Source organism: Oryzias latipes, chromosome 6 (genome assembly GCF_002234675.1).
Source record: "Oryzias latipes chromosome 6, ASM223467v1".
Classification (NCBI taxonomy): domain Eukaryota; kingdom Metazoa; phylum Chordata; class Actinopteri; order Beloniformes; family Adrianichthyidae; genus Oryzias; species Oryzias latipes.
In genome coordinates, this window is record NC_019864.2 from 809746 (window position 1) to 831062 (window position 21317).

Genomic DNA, 21317 nt, shown 5'->3' on the forward strand with positions numbered 1-21317 from the left:
ATAACAGCTGGTTGTTTCTCTATAGAAGTCTATGGGATTTTGGCTTCTTGGAGCCAGCGGGTACTTCCTGTTTGGAACGCCAGGGGGAGGACTCACTCAGTCCAGTTCTCTTATGCAGTCAATAGTCTTCACTTGTGAGAAAAATACCAACATAAAACAAACATTTCTCATTGTCTGCTTCCAAAGACAATTAGACTCATTTCTTCTTTTTTTCTTCTTTGTTTTTTTGCTTCTTTTATTTAAACTTGACTATAGCGCCATCCTAAGGTCTTAGTGTAAAACAACACATAAAACAAGACATATGAAACCTTAAATAAAATGTGGCAGTTACATGTTCAATTTCGCAAAGAATTTAATAATTTAATTTCACTTTGACTGATTGCAGCTGTTAAATGGTAAATGGTGTATACTTATATAGCGCTTTCTACCTTCTTACGAAGGCCCAAAGCGCTTTACAGTCACAGTCCCATTCACCCATGCACACATTCACACACTGATGGCGGCTCTGCTGCCAAACACTGGCGCCAACCTCCCACCAGAGGCAAAGTGGGGTTCAGTGTCTTGCCAAGGACACTTTGACACATGGGCGTGCAAGGCGGGAATCGAACCTGCAATATTACAATCATGGGTCGACCGCCCCACCGCTGCACCACGGCCGCCCTGTTAACGGTTCTTGGTCATGTTCCAGGAGCTCACGCTGGAGTTTGTATTACTAAACAGCCAAGCCTCATCAGTTCACTGGTGAATGGGATTAACAACTATTACAATAACCCTCTCAACAAATAAAAAAAGCATAGGCATGAAGAGAACCTGAGGTTCTTGATCCCTGCAGCCCATTTTCAGCACTGATAAACGGTTCCAGTCTCCAGAGCTGTTTACATCCACGCGTAGAAGCCCTCACACATGAAAAACATCTAGTATGTAAATAAATAAGAGTTAAATAAATACAGTTATTGGAATGTCAGGAAAGCCTCTTCTACAGTGTAACCCTTGAGCTAGCCTATGGGGTCAAGATGACCATTGACGTGTTCTTCCTACCATGTCAAAGGTGGATAAAGGTGAAGATGATTTCATGTAATCTATGGAAATCAGTGAAGATCACAAATCATTGAAGAAAAAAGGTTCAGAGCACTGTCTAGTGGGTCTAGATGACCCAGCTCCCAATGGTAAAGTGCCTAGGATAGCACAAGGGTTAGAAGAGCTCTCCCAGAAGCCTGTTTGGTTTGTCGCCTTGATAAATTGTAATAACGAGATTTAAGCATTTAAGTCCTGCAAACTGTGTTATCATCCCATCAGTTTGAGCCTCTGCCAGCTTTTGTTTACAAGACCGGTAATATCATAGGAAACTTACTTTCTTCAGGGAGAGACTTCCTGACCCTGAAGCAGAGCAGCGGCAGACACTTATGCACAAATACCTTTTAGAGGAACACTTAGAAGAAAGAGGAGCAGGAGAGTAATGCACAAATACCTTCAAAAAATGAGTCTTCTGACTGTTAGAGAATCTAAGAAATAATGCAGCATGTTTGGTTTTATATTACTGTAACCCTTGTGCTATCCTAGGCCCTTTACCATTGGGAGTTGGGTCATCTAGACCCACTAGACAGTGCTCTGAACCTTTTTTCTTCAATGATTTGTGATCTTCACTGGTGTCCATGGATTACATGAAATCTTTCCACCTTTATCCACCTTTGTCATGGTAGGAAGAACACCTCAATGGAAGGGTGGGGTCATCTAAGATAGCACAAGGGGTCAATGAGGTGCTACGGCCCTCCCCTGGGACATCCGGGAGTCTAGAAATTTAAATCCTCACCCTTCTGTTCTCCAGGTTTTCTTTCTGGAACTAAATTCTGAGAAAGAAAAGTGCTGTGGCTTCAAAGCTAAAACAGCGAGTGCACCTATAACTGAAAATGGAGGTCATGCAGTTGTCTCTTTCTAAACAGCGACCTGTTGTAAAAGCTGGTGTGATAGTCTCCTCTCCTCATTTATCCACAGAAGATCCAGAAGAAGTGAATGCATTCAGATGCAGCTCTGATCAGCCAATCAGGGAGCAGATAATAGAGACATCAGTGAGTATAAAGTGCATTTGAGTGAGAGGTTGAGGCGCTGCTGAAACCTGGAAAAGTTTTTTCTGAGGGAGTCTGAGCTCAGACATTTTTAAACTGGATCAGGTTTCAGTGTGTGTGAGTGTCATATTTATTTCTCCAAAATTTTGGTAATTTTTTATTCCAGAAATTATGGGTGACACAGTTACCACGGAAAAAAACAATACACATCAGAAATGCTTTCACACTTTACTGAATCACATTTCATGGACAAAAAGATCAGATTTTCACATAGACTTCATAATTAAGTATTTTTGCAAAATCTGCAGCATTATTTGTCCTCAGTTTATCTTTTTTTGGCAGACATGCAGAGCCTCTGATGGGTCTCTGTTAGAAACTCAGCATGTTGAAGCTGAAAGTTCCACAGAGCCTCGGAGAGCTTTGGTGGAGCTGCACATGAGGGCAGTGAGACAGAGCCGCAGGCAGGAAGTTTGCTCCGTTTCCAGCTTCACGTCATGCAGCTGAATGCAAGGAAGCAGATGCTGCCTTTCCCTTTCCTGCCTGTGCTACATCCATGACGAGTGTTCATTTCACACACAGCATGGCTGTATTTCACCTGCATGCACAGGGAGGCTTTGTGTGTTACCTCTGATATTGAACCAAAACTTCAATCTATTTGAGCTTTTCTTGGAAGTGTTTCAGAGTGGGGCAGGTTAGGATCATGTAGGGTGTGAGTTCCAGGACTTCCCCGCCTCCAGTCAATCCTGGTTGTGAACATTTACACATGAATTGCTTCAACGCTGACATCTGTGCACACAGACATCACATCCTTCATTCACAGAAAGAGGAGCTCTTGTTGCCCACGAATGTGTGACTAAGGTTAACCAGACCATCAACTGAAAGATGACAGTTAAACTTTTGTTGCCACACTAACTCATTTTGCATTCATTCTTTATTATAACATCTTCAATAATATTGATTTGCATCATTCTAATTGTCTTTTATAGCTCTGCAATTTTCTCAGTTTAATGTATGTAAAGGATTATATCTTAGCATCCGTTTTACACTTTTAGCATTTATTCTAAATATTTTACCCATTTTTTTTATTTTTACTTTTTCAGATAAGTTTACTTGAGGGTTTATATTTCAAGATTTTCATATGAAACATTTAGCATGTTAGGTTTCACTTTTTCTGACCCCTTACTATTTATTTAAACATCTGAAAAAGTTAGGCTTTGATTAAATGCAAAAGCGATCATTTGAACATTAAAATAGATTTATATTTTATTAGCATTGTTTAAAATTATGTAGTTATTCTCCTTTGAAGAATTAATGTTTGGATTCAAAGTTGAGAGCTAATCAACGTTCCACTCTGGTGTTTCTAACAAACTTGTGGCTTTTTCTGATGATGGAGGACATATTTAAAGAAAAACCTTATCTGGCATTTCTGAGCATTTCTTTATACAAATTGTTTGAAAAAGATTGCATTTGGTACGTAGAAAATATGCTGGGCAGGCCACAAGCTTTGCTGCTCCCAGTTCTAAGTAACAGAGAGGCAAAGGGGGGCGGGGTTGCTCCATGCCAGCAGCCCCCCCCCCCCCCCCTTTCAACTCAGAGGTGAATTTCTAACGAACTCCTGCTGCTTTGCAGAAACTATGTCCTAAAAAATGGCTAGTTTTTTTTTTGTTCTGTCCTAAAACAGCATAATCATAATTAAAGGACCACCGGAAACACTTTCACAGTAAATCCAAAGATGATCGGAGAACGGATTTGATTTTCACAGCAGAATTTCTTCGGTCCAGAAACTCTCCCTTCTTCTTGTTAGTAGTTGTAATGTGTACATGTTTATATGTGAACATTTTTGGAGCCAACAGGTATGTTTGTAAAATGTGTGTGTGTGTGTGTGTGGACAGGCTCCGCCCCTTCTAGATGTGTATTACATCTGAACCTGACCGTAATGATTATAAACATTCAGCAACTTGTTGCTTTATGCTGCGTCATGGTTTTACCCCCCCCCCCCCCCCCCCTTCTATACTCCCCCTCCTCCCCCCTCGCTAACATCCTTCTCTCTTCGACCCTCCTTTTCTTTTCCGTCAGGTCCAACAAAAAGCTGTTACAAATATAATTAAGATGAATAAAGTTTAGTCTAAATTACAAAAGGGGTTTGTTCAAATATACCTCTGGTGTGTCAGAAGATCCATAACCCATGTTGTAACAGTAAAATATGTCCAACACAAGAGGCCTTCAGGACAAGTTAAGGGGAAAAAAAAGAATTCCTTCAGACCGTCTGCTGTGGTCAGGAGCAGAACTTCAGGAGGTTTCCAGCGTTTGATTGCTGATCGAGACTTTGGGCTGTAGGACTCCTCTGTACCTTCCCCTGGAATGAAGGAATGCAATTGTAGATTAGCCCAAGCGGGAGGATGTCAGGGAACAGCTGGAAATCATTAACCTCCACTCTCTGTCCAGCTTTGGATCGTTCATATTTGCTACTACAATCAGTTTTTTTTGTACAATGTTGGTGAGTTTAATGTTCGTGTTCAACGGTCAGTAAGAATAAATTTGGTTGGAAAACGTTGAAAATGTGTGCACCAACAGTTGTGAGGGATTTTCAAATGTGAGGTCCAGAAACCTCAAAGACAGAAAGAGACTGTTACCTGTTGCAGCTCAGGTGGGCTCTTCAGATCAAATAAAGTGCTCACAATGAGGCCTTCACTGACTCAATAGTGCGTGACCTCAGCTGTGACTCAGAGCTCTACAGCTGTTCCCGCTTTCTGAACGCTCATGTATAAATCAAGAAGGATCAGAACCTCCACCTCTAAAGTGGGAGCAGTAATAACACGTTTCCTTTCTTGCATTTGTCATACTTTAACCCAAACAGCAATTTTCTGCCAGAGACTTCATACAAAAGGCATTTATCCTTACAACAAATCATCTGGACCATTAAAACAGAGTAACATTTGAGTGTTGCTCAGATAAGCTCCTCCTTCTTCACATTCATCACACGAGGCAGCTTGAAACGCCAAAAAACTGTTTTCTGTAAACTTTGGACACAAATAAGCGTCGGTGACGAAACGTCTGCAGAGGTTTAATGTTTGTACTGCACGGACTGCTGGTTACACAAAGTGTGCAGCCTAGCGAGCACAGGTATGCCAGGCACCCCCCACCCCCGCAGGTCGGCTTTGATCCTGAACTGCTGGGTCAAACCACTGCCAGGTCAGAGGGGCCAGGCCTACATTCCTCAGCTTTTAATTGGTGACTATTGAAACATTTCCATCTGCAAACAGAGTACGGAGCTTATCAGAGAAGGAGAAACTTTCCCACAATCCCTGAGCAGACGGCCTGTTTGTGCTTGTTGCAGCTGACTGCGCTCCACCAGAATCCAGTCCAGTGTGTTTTCTGTCTTGGCACAGATTGACACTAAATCAGGCTTTGCTGTCGTCACACAAAACCAGCAGAAATCACCATGGAGACGCGTGGATTTACAGGTGAACGGCAACTTTGGAGCTTTTCCACCATCAAAAACATGACGGAGGACTTAACCCCATTTGTAATTCAGAAGATCAGTTACAAATAACTGAATCAACAGATTAATGAAAAAGGTTTCGCAAATCCAGAAACAACAAGGAATCTATGAAGACAAAAGGTTTTACAATTACATTTAGGATTTACGTGACTAAAGGTCTGTACATTTATTAAACAATAAACCACAAGTTATTCGTCTAATAAAAAGCAATTTACTGTGGAACTTTAAAGCGTTGTTTCATGAAGTATCTAGTGGTAAACTTGAATTAGAAATCTCATTTAGTACTTCTTTTTTTAACTCAATGTTGATCTTTAAAAAACTGTCATCGTTTCTAAAGACCTTCAGAAATCCTCCAGATTTCTTGCCCTAAAGAGAATCACAAGACGACGTCGCAGAATTCTACACTGGTTTCTTGAATGTGTCTTGCTGTACATTTATAGTCAATTCCTTGTTGCAGTTGGCATGCATTTGGGACAGTAGAAATGGGTCTGCATCATCTTCTGAATGAAGAGCTTGCTGTGAAAGATTTCTGGACCCTGCAGGTGCAGCAACAGAGATCTCTGTGTGAGTAACAGGGCCTTCTCAGCGGATAGCGGCTGCATAAAGCGGTACATTTAATTCCATCCACAGCTCTAATTTGGGCTGAAGAACAACTGCTGCTGCTGCTGCAAGTCTTCACCAATGTCATAGATCTTGTAACATGTGTTTCAAACACAGAAATCTGGTTTCAGAGCAGTTCCTGCTGACACCCAGAAAGTAAAGCAGACTCTGCACATGCTGACTGTGTACATGCAGAGAATGCCGTCACTTAAAAGACAAGACCCCAGTGACCCAGTTGAACCAGGATTTTCCACGCACCCGCATAGATCAGACTGACAACAAGCAGCAGCTCCTCACTGTGGGGAGTTTGATTCAGGGTCCCACTGGGATCAAACGCACCTCTGTGGTAGGATCTGACATCTTTGCATGAGCAATTTAAGAAATCTGCAGAAAAGAGACAAGCACACTCATTAATCACTAAGATGACTCCAAGGAAAGCAAGATCAATATTTTATTTGTAGCTACAACAGGAGCAAGAAAGGCTGGAGGACAACTGGAAGAGCAACCAGCAACAGCGCATAAACAAAAAAGTTTCAAAAGTAGATCTTTGAGTTTCTACACAAAAACAGGCAGCTTAAAACCAAAAACATAAAGACAAAAACATGACACTCTAAAATCATGTTCATAACAATCCTATTTCCGTCTTCATTGACCCTCAGATCAGCCGAGACTCTCTGGTATTCCCGACCCGGGCGCCACTCTGATGACCGTGTGACGCCTCTCTGAAAGAGCAAACAGGAAAAAATAGAGTCCAAATCTGGATTACACTGAAAAATCAACACAGAATTTCACAAAAAATCAATTACATGATTAGAACAACCAAGATCAGAGACAGAGAAGCTTTCCAATCAAAAAAAGCAGCCATCAATCGTTGTTTTATGAGCAATAATCAAGTCATTTTTACACTTGTTATTGGAAAACTGAAAAAGACGATGTTTTTTAATCAGTTAAAGTAAACTAGATAATTAGGACTGATGTCTATTTGTTTCTCTGTTCCAACTTTGGTCAAAGGATCCTTTTAGAGCTGGAATCCCTTCCCTGCAGAAACTTTCCCAAAGTGAAGCACATGTGATCGCTTCTTCAGTCCTTCTTTTGGTCGTCAGACAGCTTTCACCCCATGAAGAGCTCCTCTGGTGGATTAAAACATCAGAAATCGACAGACAGAAGTAGAGACGCCGTCTGTGGGAAAACGCTTTTTTCAGTTGTTGAAGTTCCGCCTGATTGTGCGTTTCTGTCGATGTGAGAAGAGATTAGCCTGAGCAGGTTAGCTATGGTAGCTTTAGCTGCATGTGGCTGGAGACGGGCAGCAGCCGCTGACGGGCTCAAACACGGAGAATAAAACGACCAGTAAACATCATCCAGTGCCGAGGCCACTCTAGTCCTCCTTACAGCACAACCACTGAAATCAGATGTTCCAGTTGCTCCATAAATCCAAGCTTTTGCATTTATATACTAGACGATGACCAAATAAACTGCTAGTTTTATAAAAAGGGAAGCAAACATGATGCTGGAGGTTTTTTTGGCACATCTTATTGTTTGTGAAGTTCTTCAGTCTAAAAACCATTCAGACTCCAAGATCCTCCTCTGATTCTTTTGTACTTTTCTTGGAATGGAACACGTCCAATGCTTTCATCAGTGTCAACCGTTCTAGTATCAGTCAGTCGAGCAGAGACGACGCAGAGGCATGCTTCCACAAAGTCCACACATTTCTGAGAGAAATGTCACGAAAGAAAAAGATATTCATTCAGTTATTAGTACTTTAATCTCGTTATTTCTTTAACATTAAAGTTATTTTTCACAACAAGCAGACTATTTCATTGGAGGTGTGACGCGTTGTCAAGGTAACGGCTAAAGAGCCTGCACCGATCTCGCTCTGCCACAGCGAAGATGTTAAGTGATCAATAGCATCATTTCAGAGGGAAAGTTTACCTCTTAATGTTTGTTTTAAGTTATTTTGCATTCTTTTTAAAATGTTTTCAAGGTCATGTTATGATATAAGATAACTTACTACAAAGACCTTTTCTAAAATGTAGCAGTGAGCTGAATTTGTGACACTTTTGGCTGTTTTGTTGCAATCTTTACAGTCATTTAACAATAAATTCACTTGGTAATCAACTATTGTTGGTGCAAAAATAATGTCATTCTTTTTCATTTTAATTTCCTTCAAGAAATGAAAAAAAAAATCAGCAAAAACGTAATTATTTTAACAAATATTTCAGCTTTCTATATTTTTTATATGTAAACTTCAGAGGTTAGCTGTAGCTGGCAGCATTCACAGGAAATTGATAGGAAATTTTTTAATTACAAGAAAAATTTGGGACAGAAAGTTGTTGCTTCCACCTTTGTTTGAGAGGGGAAAGGTCTCTTCATTTCATGGTGGAGAACTTCACTTGTGGGCACAGTCAGGTGAGGCTCTGCCTGTCTTACTTGAAGACTCTGGGGGTGTCCTCTGTGTGTATTGTACAGTAACGAACAGTTCTTATCCAGGTAACATCAGTCAGGTGGTCTGAGCTCAGGTTCCTTCTGCTTCTAAGAGGCTGTGTGACACAATGCATACAAGCTGGAAAGGTAGACGATAACAGCATGACTCAAGCGAAGGTGTAAAAACTCCAAGAGCAGCTAGAAAAACCAAAAAGGGGCTGCAAACACAGAAAACATTGCTGACCAAAGGAGGCAGAAAAACTTTGATCGGTCTACTTAGGCCGGCAGTCTTCATCAATAATCAAAATGGGGGACAAAGGCAGGTGCACACAGACGGCCCCAGTAAAGACATTTTCTGCTGTGACTCAGCCAATGGGCTCAGTTACTCAGCTCTTTCTGACCCTTCAGAACAGGACACCTGACACCAGAGACCCAAACAGCCCTGAGAACCACAAGCTTGGCACAAGTCACTGGAAACAGCTTTTTCCCACCGTTATTGTTTCGTTTGTTTTTTACATTTTTTTTAGTGTTTAATGATTCAACAACAAAGTGAAAGCACAAGTTCTAAATGTGCTAACATAGTTTAAAATAAACCTTTTTACAGTGGGAGCTCCATTAAAATCCCCACCAGGAAATGCTAATTTAACCCTGAAGTTTGGTTTCTTTGCATCTAAAAGGACTTTCCTGTGTAATGTGACGACTAAAGTGCTGATTTAAAATACACTTTTTCTGACCCATTTCCTGTCCGGATCATGTCATGACACGGACACATTGCAGCTTTTCTACTATTAATTGCAGCTCATCTTACAGTGTTCATGAGCAGATGAGGTTTGTCCAGCTCTGTTTGCTCTTGTAGTTCTTAAAAATATTAGAACAAAAATCACGGAAAGGTTTTGAACGAAGACCACCCGTTTGATTTTTCAATTGAATGCACTCCGCTTTGAAAGTAATACTATCATTAACCAATTCTCTGACCGACTGGCTTCTGCAGTCTTCATCAGCTGTCATTAGGGCTGCACGATATGAGGAAAACTTGCGATATGCGATAATACTGATCAATATTGCGATGACGGTATAACATGCGATAAATAAACAAATAGCAAAAACAACAAAAACATTTCCATTTCACTGCAAAAGTTCAAAGTCAAAATACCTTAAATTATTCCCAAAATGACCCTCGTCTAACTAGGAGGGCGACATCTAACATAAAAGCTCCATCTAATTGGTCAAATGCATAAAGGGACTTATTCAATTCATTAAATACTTCAAGTTGCCATAAGATTGTTTTAGCACATTTTAGGTTTACCATTTATTGCGAAATTATTATTATATATTATTAAGTTAAATTAATTTATTTTTTATGATTTTATTAAATTATGATATGAAAGATTGTTAAAATAACTCGTTCCCCCTCTCCTCTACTGGTGTTAAAGGGATAAATTGTTCTGTGCGCTTCACTTAGCTTCATCATTCTTCTTGGAGGTCTGGTACCACTCAGGTTTGGGTTTTCTAAGAAAAAATGAGCAGAACTTTGCATTAAAAAACAGTTGTTCAAAAATCTTAACTCTGTCAAGAGAGGATTTTTTTAAAATGGAGAAAAAAAAGTTCACATGGCTTTAATATGTTTATATTTGCCGACATAGTTTGAGTTTATTATGTTTGTTTAATTTTTTTTTAAACAATTTTAATGATTTAGGGGGAAAAAAATTACCAACCTACATCAATACAAAGGAAAACTGTGAAAGGGCAAACATTTCTTTAAGGTAGTACGTAATGGTGTACGATTATTTAAGAACTAGGCAGTAAAAAAGACTTTGCTCACACTCAGCACACTGTGTGTTGAGGTGACAATAGGTGGAGGTGAGGGCTGAACTCAAGCACAGGTGATAGGAGGAAGGAAGAGGAAGATAAGGAAGCACAAACGGCTAAGCCAAAAAAAGAAACAAACAGCCCTTCAATGAATTTCCTGTGGGAAACAAAAACAGTCTCTTTCTAGTGTTTTGTCAAAGCTCCCTTCCCTACCTGTCTGCTTGCTTAGCCAAAATACACCAATCTGACAACTCACTGGCAATTTCTGTCTTTCACAAGCCGAGACAAACGGGTCACACACCATCAGCCTTTACAGGCGGGCCGCTCCCTCATCCTGTGCTCAGCAGATGTTCACACTAAGGCGGCACTGATACCATCTGTGATATGGCTGATGGGAAGTTACTGAAGAACTCTAGCATGACAGTTTATCTAAAGCAAGAAAGGTCCAGCTCAGGTGCACATCTGATAACAGCCTCTGCTGTTCCTCACATGCACGTTTAGTTTTTCTTACATTTTAGTGCCACAATGTTAGGAAATGATTACAAACATAATTGATGCTCTTAGCTAGCTCTGTTCAAATGGAGGTGAAAGCTAATAAATGTTACATCTTTATTTGTTCACACAGCACTCTCACAATTTACACCAATGGTATGGACCAGTGCACCCCCAAACTCCCACAATAGGTGGCAATACACTGTATGCCCTTCTACCAGGCTTGGCTCCTCCCTTTAGTGGGTCGCCACAGCAAATCCTTTGTCCCCATCTAACCCCATTCTCTGCATTCGGGTCGCTAACACCAAGCACCATCCTATTATTGATGACAACATCCATGAACGTCCTCCCTGGTCTTCTTCTTCTAGTCCTCTTTCCTGATGCTTATCTACAAGAAGGGTTTGTGTAAAACAAAGACGTCACAGACCTAAAACTGTAACTATATTTTTCACTGTGGTCTTTCTTTAGAAAACAACATTTGCAGTTTGGTTAACGTTGGAGTTCTTTGTGGAGATGTTTGTAACACAAGATGTTATTTAACTGCTGCCACAGCTTTGAAGAATTTAACCCCATCAAGATATCACAGCAGATCCATACAGCTCCCAAGTCTTCTGGACGGACTCCTGAATCAGCTTCAGCCCGGTTCACTCAAACAGGTCAGATAATGTGATCCCTAATAATGGAGGAATCACAAAACCAACCAGAATTTAGGCGCCAGTTTCATCACCTGACAACCAACCGTGTGAGTGTGCCCTCAGGAGAAAACCAAATACTGAAATGGACCAAACCACCTAGAAAATAAATAGTGTTCCCTCACTAGATCGTGGTTCACCTTTTGTGGTCTCGCTGTTTCACGGATTTCTTTCAGCGCACATTGACATTCTTATTTTCTTTTCAACAGTGCATTGTGTTCTGCATCCCAATTGGCTTTTGATCTTGTCAATAAATCTCTTTTGTGTTGTGTCTCCCGTTCAGAAACGTTTTACATGAAGTTTGACAGAGTTATATAATTCTTTATCGTGATCAGATCTTTGTTTTCATTCTATAATACTGGACTTTTTTTCTGTAAAGGTGAGAACTTTGAAAGGAATGTGTGAAAATGTTCATGTCTGTCTGAGAAAAGTGTAGAAACTGTTTTGTGAGGAGTTCTAAAACATCTGTAAACATACTTTGGGGATTTCACCTATCGCAGGTTATTTTTAGAAAGTAACTCCTGCGATAAACTAGGGAACAATGTGAATAAAATTATCACGCAGTTTATTTCAAGGAGCTATCGTCTGCAAAATACACGACCAGAGAAGAAAAGAGCATGAAAAAGAAGAATTACTAGCTCGCTAACTATTTTACCAACTACATCTATAAAGTCCAGAGAGAGTCTGCCTGCATTCACACTGAAGGGAACTGCACCGGAGTTCTTCTGCAAGTGATTAAAGTCTCTTGTTGTAGAGTTCTTATGTTTGATACAAAGTTCAGGTTAACCTTTAAACTTAAACTCAAACTTTATTTGTTTAGCATCGTTCATTCATTATGAAGCGCAAAGTGCTTTACATGAAAATCAAACAAATTAACTGTTAATAAAAATTAAAAGTGTTTAAAAACAGAAACATGTTTAAAAAAAGAAAACAAAAAAAATGACATTCACACAAACAAGACAACCCCCCCCCCATTCATTCCTCCACCCAATCAGTTCCCCCCGAATGCAACCCTTACATTATGTTACAACAAATACTTAATAACTGCAGCTCTGAATTATGGGGATCTATTTATTTTAGGGCCCTGCCTGACCACAGGGGCCATAGCCGCAGTGCCGGCCCGAAACATGGCAGTGCGGGGGCCACTCTACAGTTATTAGGCTGCAGAGCAGGACCCAAGTCGCTCCAGTGAGAATGAGCAGAGCAGCAAAAGCACCCCCCACCACCCCCACCCACAGGAAGAGGTGGTAGCCCCCCCAGAACAATGGCTCCTCCTGACAAAACAAGAGGACCACCGATGGGAACTAGACCTGGATTGGACTAGAACCATCCATGTGAACATCTGATCTAAACAGCCGTTTTCAATACTTATTGCAAAGAATAGTTTAAAATAAAATGATCAATCATTAGATTGGCTTGACTGCTCACCATTCGCAGAAGATGAGCCTCACAACAGAATGTTTACTCCATTTTTTTTGGTGTACTTTCTAGTGGCTCTCAAGAATCCTAAAAAGTAAAGGGAACCTTCCAGAGCGACGTTCTGCCCCAGAGACGTCTGAGATGAATAACAGGAGCCTCGCTGAGTTTGCAGCTTTCAGTCGGACTGAGGTTTGACGCAATTCCAAAGGACAGACACACTATTTCAATGTAATGTCAGTAAATGCATCACAAAAAACACAGATCTTCCAGAAAAACTCTTTATTTTCTGAAATCTGTGGAATAAAACAAATAAACGTTTAAAAAGAATTACACAATTTTGTAATCCTTGCAGTTTTTAGTTTCTCCATTTGCACCAGAGTAAATCTGAAAGGACCATGTCTGCCTGAATGTCTTTATGAAAGGGCTATAGATATGATGAAATATATTCAAATTGTTAAGTGTAAATGGCTTCCTATTTTTAGTTAAATCTGTCGTTTAAGATTGAATGTATCAGCGGATTGCACAAAAAACGTTTTCCTGTTGTGAGGGTCAGCTTCTGGGCATTCACACAGGACTGGAAATGAATGAATTATACCCACAACGAGCTGGTTTCATAGAAAGGTAAACACAAGCCAACAAGTGCAAATGTTTAAGCAAGGGAATCGTGAATGCACCACACCTCAGTGACCATCTGGAAGAGAAAACACAGCCGATCGAGCAGGAATTTACTTTTCATTTTTCATCAAGTTTCACTGCCTATTGAAAACAGGACAATGCATCAGATTTAAGGCATGGCCTGGAAACATGTCATATCCTCTAACCTTCCTTCAATGGCAGATTAGTGAACAGAAACGGTGAGATTTAAGCAAACACTTTCACACGTACATATTTAATAAAGGTCAATGCACCACATATGGATGCTCAGGAAATGATTCTGAGTGCACAGATGAATAAAGAATCAAGGATTCATTAGGTTAGGATTTTAACAGGATTATTCCTGGGTTGTTTTTTGTGCTGTCTGCTTTTTGACATGAGTATGTGGTGTTTTACGGCATTTGTAAAGATACTAGTAAAACATCACCTAAATACACTTGACCTAGTTCTGGGTGCTCCAGGGTTTTATTCTGTACAGAAAACTCTTGGCTCACACAGTTCTCTATGCAAACTTGTCTACACAGCTTCGTTAAAAAAATAAATAAAAAACAGATTTGTGACCTTAACCTACAAAACGTCATTGTTAGCCTGGCAGAGAATAACTCCAAAGAATGTCTCAGCTTCAGTCCTGAAATGCTGCAGATAATTCGGTTTGATCACAGACAAGAAATCTGATTTTAAACGAGCATTCAGTTTCTGTCCTGGTCTGATCCAGAGCTGGTTTTCTCTGAGGATCCTCCTGGTTTAGCTCACTTGAACTTTGGTTAAACCCAAACAAATGAACTTTGCTCCTCTTGAGAACAGAGTCTCTGTTCACCAGCAAATGAACTCTGGTGTGGTTCACTTGCATGTGAATGTAGGCTGTGTTCTGGTTTTTACCTACTCATCTAACTTACTAAACAACACAACTTAAATTCATTGATTTTCACAAAGCTTAAAAAAGTATCAAGAAACATAGTAGAAACAGCTGAAATACTGCCATGAACATTCTAGTTCCAAGACCCATAATGTGAAAGTCGGGTTCTAAAAGCTGCTGCATGTCTTTATTGTTTTTCAAACTAGGAAAATTGAATTGTCATAATAATGTGAGTGGCTCAGAAGCAGCAGCTTCTTTACAGAGTTTAGGTGAGGTTAAGATAATGAACCTTTGCTATCAGGTTTCCAGTCACCACTCGGGTTCAGGTTTGTGTGGCTTCTTTCAGCCCAAGACCTGAACTGTGTTTGCTCCTGAAAGACTCAAGGCAGAGTCTTTGGTCAAGAAGCCACTCAGGTGTGGGTCTATTCCTGTGACACAGTTGTTTCCCTCATACGTGAGCCTCCCTGTGCCATCATTCACAGCTAAACCTCCAGCAGCCGAAACTGCCAGGAGTCGCTTAGCATCGTGAATGATTTAGATCTTTTACGCTGGAGGAACAGTAATTAACATAACATGGATCACATTCTGCCAGATTGGATAAAACTACATTAAGTCAATAAAAGTTAAACATTGGAGCAATAATGACACAGAACATCCTGAGGTTTAACAGTTGACAGAGTAATTATCAGCTGTTTTACTGAGAGGAACCAAACAAGCAGATCAGTTTGAGGTGCTGCAGGAGCCATCAATGTCTGCAGGATTACAGACCATTTTCATTCAATGTATTGGTTCCTAACAGAGAAAACAGCGTTATTATCTCTAGTTTACAGTGGAATTTGCCTGACATGAACCGTTTGAAATTGTTCAAGCAGGCATTTAATAGGGATAAGGAAAATTTCACAACCTCTACTTTTTTTCTATTCACAAAATCACAAACAAAAAAAAATTATGCACATGAAATGGAAAAACATTATACCACCTTCATGTCCAAAAGAATAAACACAAGTTTCTTTGCCTGCACAACCTTAAGGCTAGGTGGTGTTGTATTTATCAGACACGCCCTTAAAGTCGGATGACGCTGAAGTTGGCGTCTGATTTTTTTAGTCTCCACTTTGACAGTTGTGGGGTTAGGGAAAATCCATATCTCATTTTAATGGTTCCTACATGAAATCTACTCAAATAATTAAGTTTAAATGAGCTGCTGATATTTTACAGAGGCTGAAACGAAACTTTACCCTCAAAAGTTAAGGGAAAATTGAAGCTAAAAAAATGCGATGCCCACTTGGGGCTTTTACAGACCTGTTCATAAAATCATTGTCAGACATTTAACCAGTCAGCTGCCTGAAAAAGGTTTAGAAACACTGCAATAAAGCACCAATATTGAATTAAACGTGACGAGCATGATTTTCTTAGAAGATGCTACCATTACTGAATGAAAAAAACTTTTAAAGTTTAGTGCAGCTGGGGATCCAGACGGCGTGCAAACACTGATGAAGTCTGGATGAAGATGTTCAATCTGACAAACCAAAAGACAAAGGGCATGTAGTTTAGCTTGGTCTCACAATTGAGACTACAGCGGGGAAAATAAGTATTGAACACCTCAACATTTCTCTCAAAAAACACATTTCTAATTGAGCTATTGACACGAAATGTTCACCAGATGTCGGCATCAGCCCAAGTAATACACACATAGAAAGAAATCCAAACATTTATGTCCATAAATGAGGTTATGTGTAATAAAGTGAAATGGCACAGGGAATAAGTATTGAACACATGAAGAAAAGGAGGGGTAAAAAGGTCTGGCAAGCCAAGAAAGCAGCTGGAGTTTGTCAGTATTCAGAAGGTTAACCTGCCCCCTATTAGTGCAAAGTAATATCAGCTGGTATAGTCCTGATTGATGCCTTTTAAAAAGGTTTCTCACCAGCAAGGTGTTAGACAAGAAGCATTGCATGATGGGTAAAAGCAAAGAGCTGTCCAAAGAGCTACGCATTGGTTACAGGCGCATTTCTAAACTTCTGAAAGTTCCAGTGAGTACCATTGGGGCCATCATCCGGAAGTGGAAAGAACACGGCATTACCATAAACCTGCCACGGCCAGGTGCTCCTAACAAGATTTCAGACGGAGGAGTCAGAACAATCCTCAGAAGGGTTCTCCAGCAGCCCAGGACCACTCGTGGAGAGCTTCAGAAAGACCTGGAATCAGCAGGAACCGTTGTTTCAAAGAAAACAATGAGTAATGCACTCAACCGCCATGGCCTTCATGCACGCACACCACGCAAGACTCCATTTTTGAAGAAGAAGCATGTTGAAGCTCGTTTAGAGTTTGCCACACAACATTTGGATAAACCCATGACATTCTGGGAGAAGATACTCTGGTCAGATGAGACCAAAATTGAACTCTTCGGGTGTCATGAGACACAACATGTTTGGAGGAAAAATGGCACCGCACATCGCCCCCAAAACACCATCCCAACAGTCAAGTTTGGAGGTGGGAGCATCATGGCGTGGGGCTGTTTTTCAGCATGTGGTACTGGTAGACTTCATATCATTGAAGGAATAATGACTGGAGAAAAGTATGGAGACATTCTTGATCAGAATCTGCTGTCATCTGCCAGGCTGCTGAAGATGAAAAGAGGCTGGATCTTTCAGCAAGACAACCATCCCAAGCACACAGCCAAGGTAACACTCAACTGGTTGAAGAAAAAGAAAATAAAGCTGCTAGAATGGCCCAGTCAATCACCAAACTTGAATCCAATTGAAAATCTTTGGAAAGAACTGAAGATCCGGGTTCACAGAAGAGACCCCCGGACCCTTGAAGATTTGAAGGCAGTTTGTGTGGATGAATGGACCAAAATCACACCTGAGCAATGTATTCGACTGGTTTCTCCATACAGGAGGCATCTTGAGGCTGTAATCACCAACAAAGGTTTTTGCACTAAGTATTAAATAAATTTCAGTAAGCGTGTTCAATACTTATTCCCTGTGCCATTTCACTTTATTACACATACCTTCATTTATGGACATAAAGTTTGGATTTCTTTCCATGTGTGCATTACTTGAGTTGATGCCGACATCTGGTGAACATTTCATGTCAATAGCTCGATTAGAAATATGTTTTTTGAAAGAAATGTTGACGTGTTCAATACTTATTTTCCCCGCTGTATTACCATCTCCCTGGCAGAAACAGTGGTCCTCTGCTTTGTTTGAAGCAGTTCCTCAGCTGATGCAAACACTGCAGTTTCTACAGTTTAAACAGGATCAGGTGGAGATGTGTGTGTTTGATCATCCATTCCATTTTTACGTAACAACACTTCCATGTATGCAGCGCCCTTCGTAATGTCAGGGGACATATTTGTTTGTGTTACGGGGAAAAAAATCTGGATTTCTCCACTCCATGAGGCACGAAGCACTCAGACCCTCGTCGATTGGACGGCACATGCACATCAAACGTGTACACAAACAGACTTCCCCGGTGGGGGGAGATGCGAGGTGAGTGCAGGATGCCAAAGTGGCTGCCAGACTCCTGAGCGCACGACCAACAACACTGTAGGATCAGATGACCAGCCCCCCTTCAGCCCCCACACACGGTTTTACTGCATGAACCCTTCTGGCTGATTGTGTAGTCACATGTGCTTCGCTGTGATAATGTGATTTCACTTTGGCCACAGTCTGCTTTGATTATTTTTTTCTTAGCTCACCTGAATATCTAACTGTTAAAATAATAACACACTGACACAAACTCTTGGTAAATAAAGGAATTCTTTTGTTTTTTTAATGGTAAATACAATAAGGCACACTTAAAAACTTGAATAGTTTTTTCAAAAAATGCACCATGTGCTTCATAATCCATATAGTGCCTTCTACTGTGTATAGATTAATTGTGCTTACTACTGTCAAAGTGATTTTGACAGGTTCACGGCGCTCTGTCAAAATGTTTGGTTGGGTGTTCCTGTGAAAACGCTCATGTGGCTTGTGTTTGTGGTGTCAAGACTGTGTGTTTTTTTTTTAACGTGTCTCTAAAAAGTTTGGAAGTTAGTGTAGTCACGGTAAGATTTGTTTTAGAGGTACCTCAGTCGTGTTGCCGGTATTGTAAATCCTTTAACTTGTAGCGTGTTACAAGTATGGGTTAATGGCCGACAAAGTGTGTGTTATCACTTTTTAACGCACGCCGTGGAAGCCTGAACCGTCCGACGCGAAGTTTCCGCGAGGTGCGTTAAAAAGTGATAATGCACACTTCGAAGGCCATTAACCCGCTTATTCCATGGTCACTTACAATAGAAATAAATAGTAACCAGTTTTAAGTCCTTAATTCTTGTTTTTTCCCCCGATTTTCTCACAAAAAACATTATGTAACAAATAGTCAGCGCCAAACCACCGCTGCAGTCAAGATTCGGCGATATAAAGAAATATTTCTGTCAGACAACTCTTGCAGTAAGAAATATTTATTTCCACATACTTAATATTCACATTCTTTAGGTTGGCATTCACATCTTTTTCGTTTTGGCATAAGGCTCCGTTCAATTCCATGAGATAAATTTCCATAAAACTTTTGGGTAACAAAATCCCCCTTAACGGAGTCCACAGGTGGAAGCCGGGGAGGAGGGAGGGGCGACGAATGTAGCGCTGAAGGTAAGAAAGAGAATGAACAACTGCACACCTGGACTTAAATAGGACGCTGAGCAGGTGAGTTAATTAACTGAACCGCCCTAGGGGAGTAACCTGTAAAACCCTGCCGAGTGTCTGCCAGAAATTGCTACGGGGTCGCCCATATATACAATGATGATGATGGGTTGAATAAAGCATCAGTTCATAGAGAAAGTTCTCCTCTTACCGCTTGTTTTTGTCCAAATGGTGAAGCAAAAGGTTGTTTTAAAGAAGCCGGCACAGTGATACAAAACTAAGCTAGGTGCTTAGTTTTGGTTTAAGCTAGGTGACCGGAACTTATTTTTTCACCGTGGGGTTATCATGTGGTATATCACTTTTTAATGCACACCCAGCAGCCAATCAGAATCGAGTATTCATGGTATAAACAACTTCTAATGTGAACACAGTTAATAAAGATTGACGGACGCACTTAACTCTGACTTTTTTGACTCACCTAATGTGCCCACCGCTGCTAACCAGTAATCAAACCATCAAGAGATGACTTCTGAATTCTTTAAAAATCAGACAAAGTGATCTTCTGGATTATTCTTTCTCATTTTGTCCCTCATAGTTGAGGTATATGCTTTGTTGAAAATTACAGGCCTCCTCTTTTTAAATGGGAAAACTTAAACAATTGCTGGATAAATACTTTTTTGCCCCACTGTATAAAATTGTCCTTCAAGAGACCAAAAAAATTGCACATTGATGTAATCTATAAGTGAGTGTTTGTGTGCGTGCAGCTCAGCTTTTTTAAACGTCTATTTCTGATCATTTCTTATTGAAGGTAAACCCTAGTCTTTTTCCACATTCTGTCGCCTGAGTTTTTCTAAAATACTAAAACACGTTTAGAAGTGATCCAAAGTTTGACCTAGCTGAACAATACAAACCCTGCAGAGTCATGTGTTTGTGCGTCTGTTACAAAACAACATTTCTAGCTGAACACAAACACGTTGAGGTTTTATGACATCATTTTCATGACAGAACACTGTGTTCCCGTTTGACTGCCTTCTGGTTGAGCGGGTTCCCCGTCAGTCACAGTCAGTTTGCAGGTCTGGAAAACACGCTCTGCTGTCTGTCAGATCGTCAGCGGCTACGCTCGTCCAGGAAACAGGACATGCCGAAGAAGCACATGATGGAAGGGTCAGTTCGCTCAGGTCTGTCAGCTGATCACGCTATCAGGGGGGCATGATACCCCTAAACTGTCCCACTGCAACAAACAGCCATGTGGATGTCTAGGAATCATGGGACGTTGTCCTCAGTGCAGATTCTACGTGCAGCATTTTTACAATGTCTAGTAGTTTCATAAATGACTTAACTCCCTTTTAATATATATTTGTTCTACTCATCCATTTCCCAGATTAGAGGAGTTAGAGCAGCTGTTTCTGTGTGGAACAGCAAATGTGAAGTTTGCAGACTTTATCAGCGATGAAAAATGAAATCTTTTAGTCCCCAGCACCTGTGTGCAGGAAACGCTTTATTCTGATCTGGGCCGGCTTGCTTGTTGCTTTTGCTTGGAGAATGGGAGTGCCGGGCCTCCTGCAGGCCACAGCAGCATGTTCAACCACAAAGCAGCTGAACTCATCTGACTGGGCTTCCTATTATTTTCTTTACAGAAAAAAGCAGGATTTATATGTGATTTAAAAAATAGTAAAAATAAAATCAAATGACACATGAGGAATCTAAAAAAGATGTCCCAGCAGTCCTGCACAATTGTTATCCTGCCAGAAAGGATTTGCATAACTGATGGGGCAGAAAAAGCTTCGGAAACTCAACAGGAAGAGTCAACTCCTTCTGCCGGACATATGCGTCACATGAGTTTAACAGATTTCCACAGAACAAAGATATATATATAAAAAAAGCTAACCTGATGATAAGGGCTGTACGTGAAAAGAGAGAAATGCAAAATAAAAATGTCCCTCTGATTCAAAAAAGTCAGAATTAAAAAAATTAAACTTGATTTTTGCAGCAGATCTACGTTTTTCTAAAGAGGACTCAACGATGACTAAATCTACTTGTCTGCTATTAAATGCACAAAAAGAGAAGTTTTGTGGCTACAAAAGGAAACACTTTTTTCAAAATGTTACTTTTCCAGAATGTGCTTTTTTCTAATCAAGGTGTTCATGAAGATATCATACATAAACCATAGTTCTGAGAGCTCTGGTATCA

At 40.5% G+C, this 21317-nt stretch overlaps 1 protein-coding gene across 1 annotated transcript in view; it reads right to left on the minus strand.

Annotated features, from left to right (window-relative positions):
* Window positions 1–6598: 6598 nt before the first annotated feature.
* The window catches only part of LOC105357438 (small G protein signaling modulator 3), a 76983-nt gene continuing 62264 nt past the window's right edge, over window positions 6599–21317 (minus strand). The window contains exon 15 of the mRNA XM_023955426.1: window positions 6599–6887. Within this exon, the coding sequence (XP_023811194.1) occupies window positions 6821–6887 (67 nt within the window). The 3' untranslated portion in view covers window positions 6599–6820. The remainder of the gene's footprint in view (window positions 6888–21317) is intronic.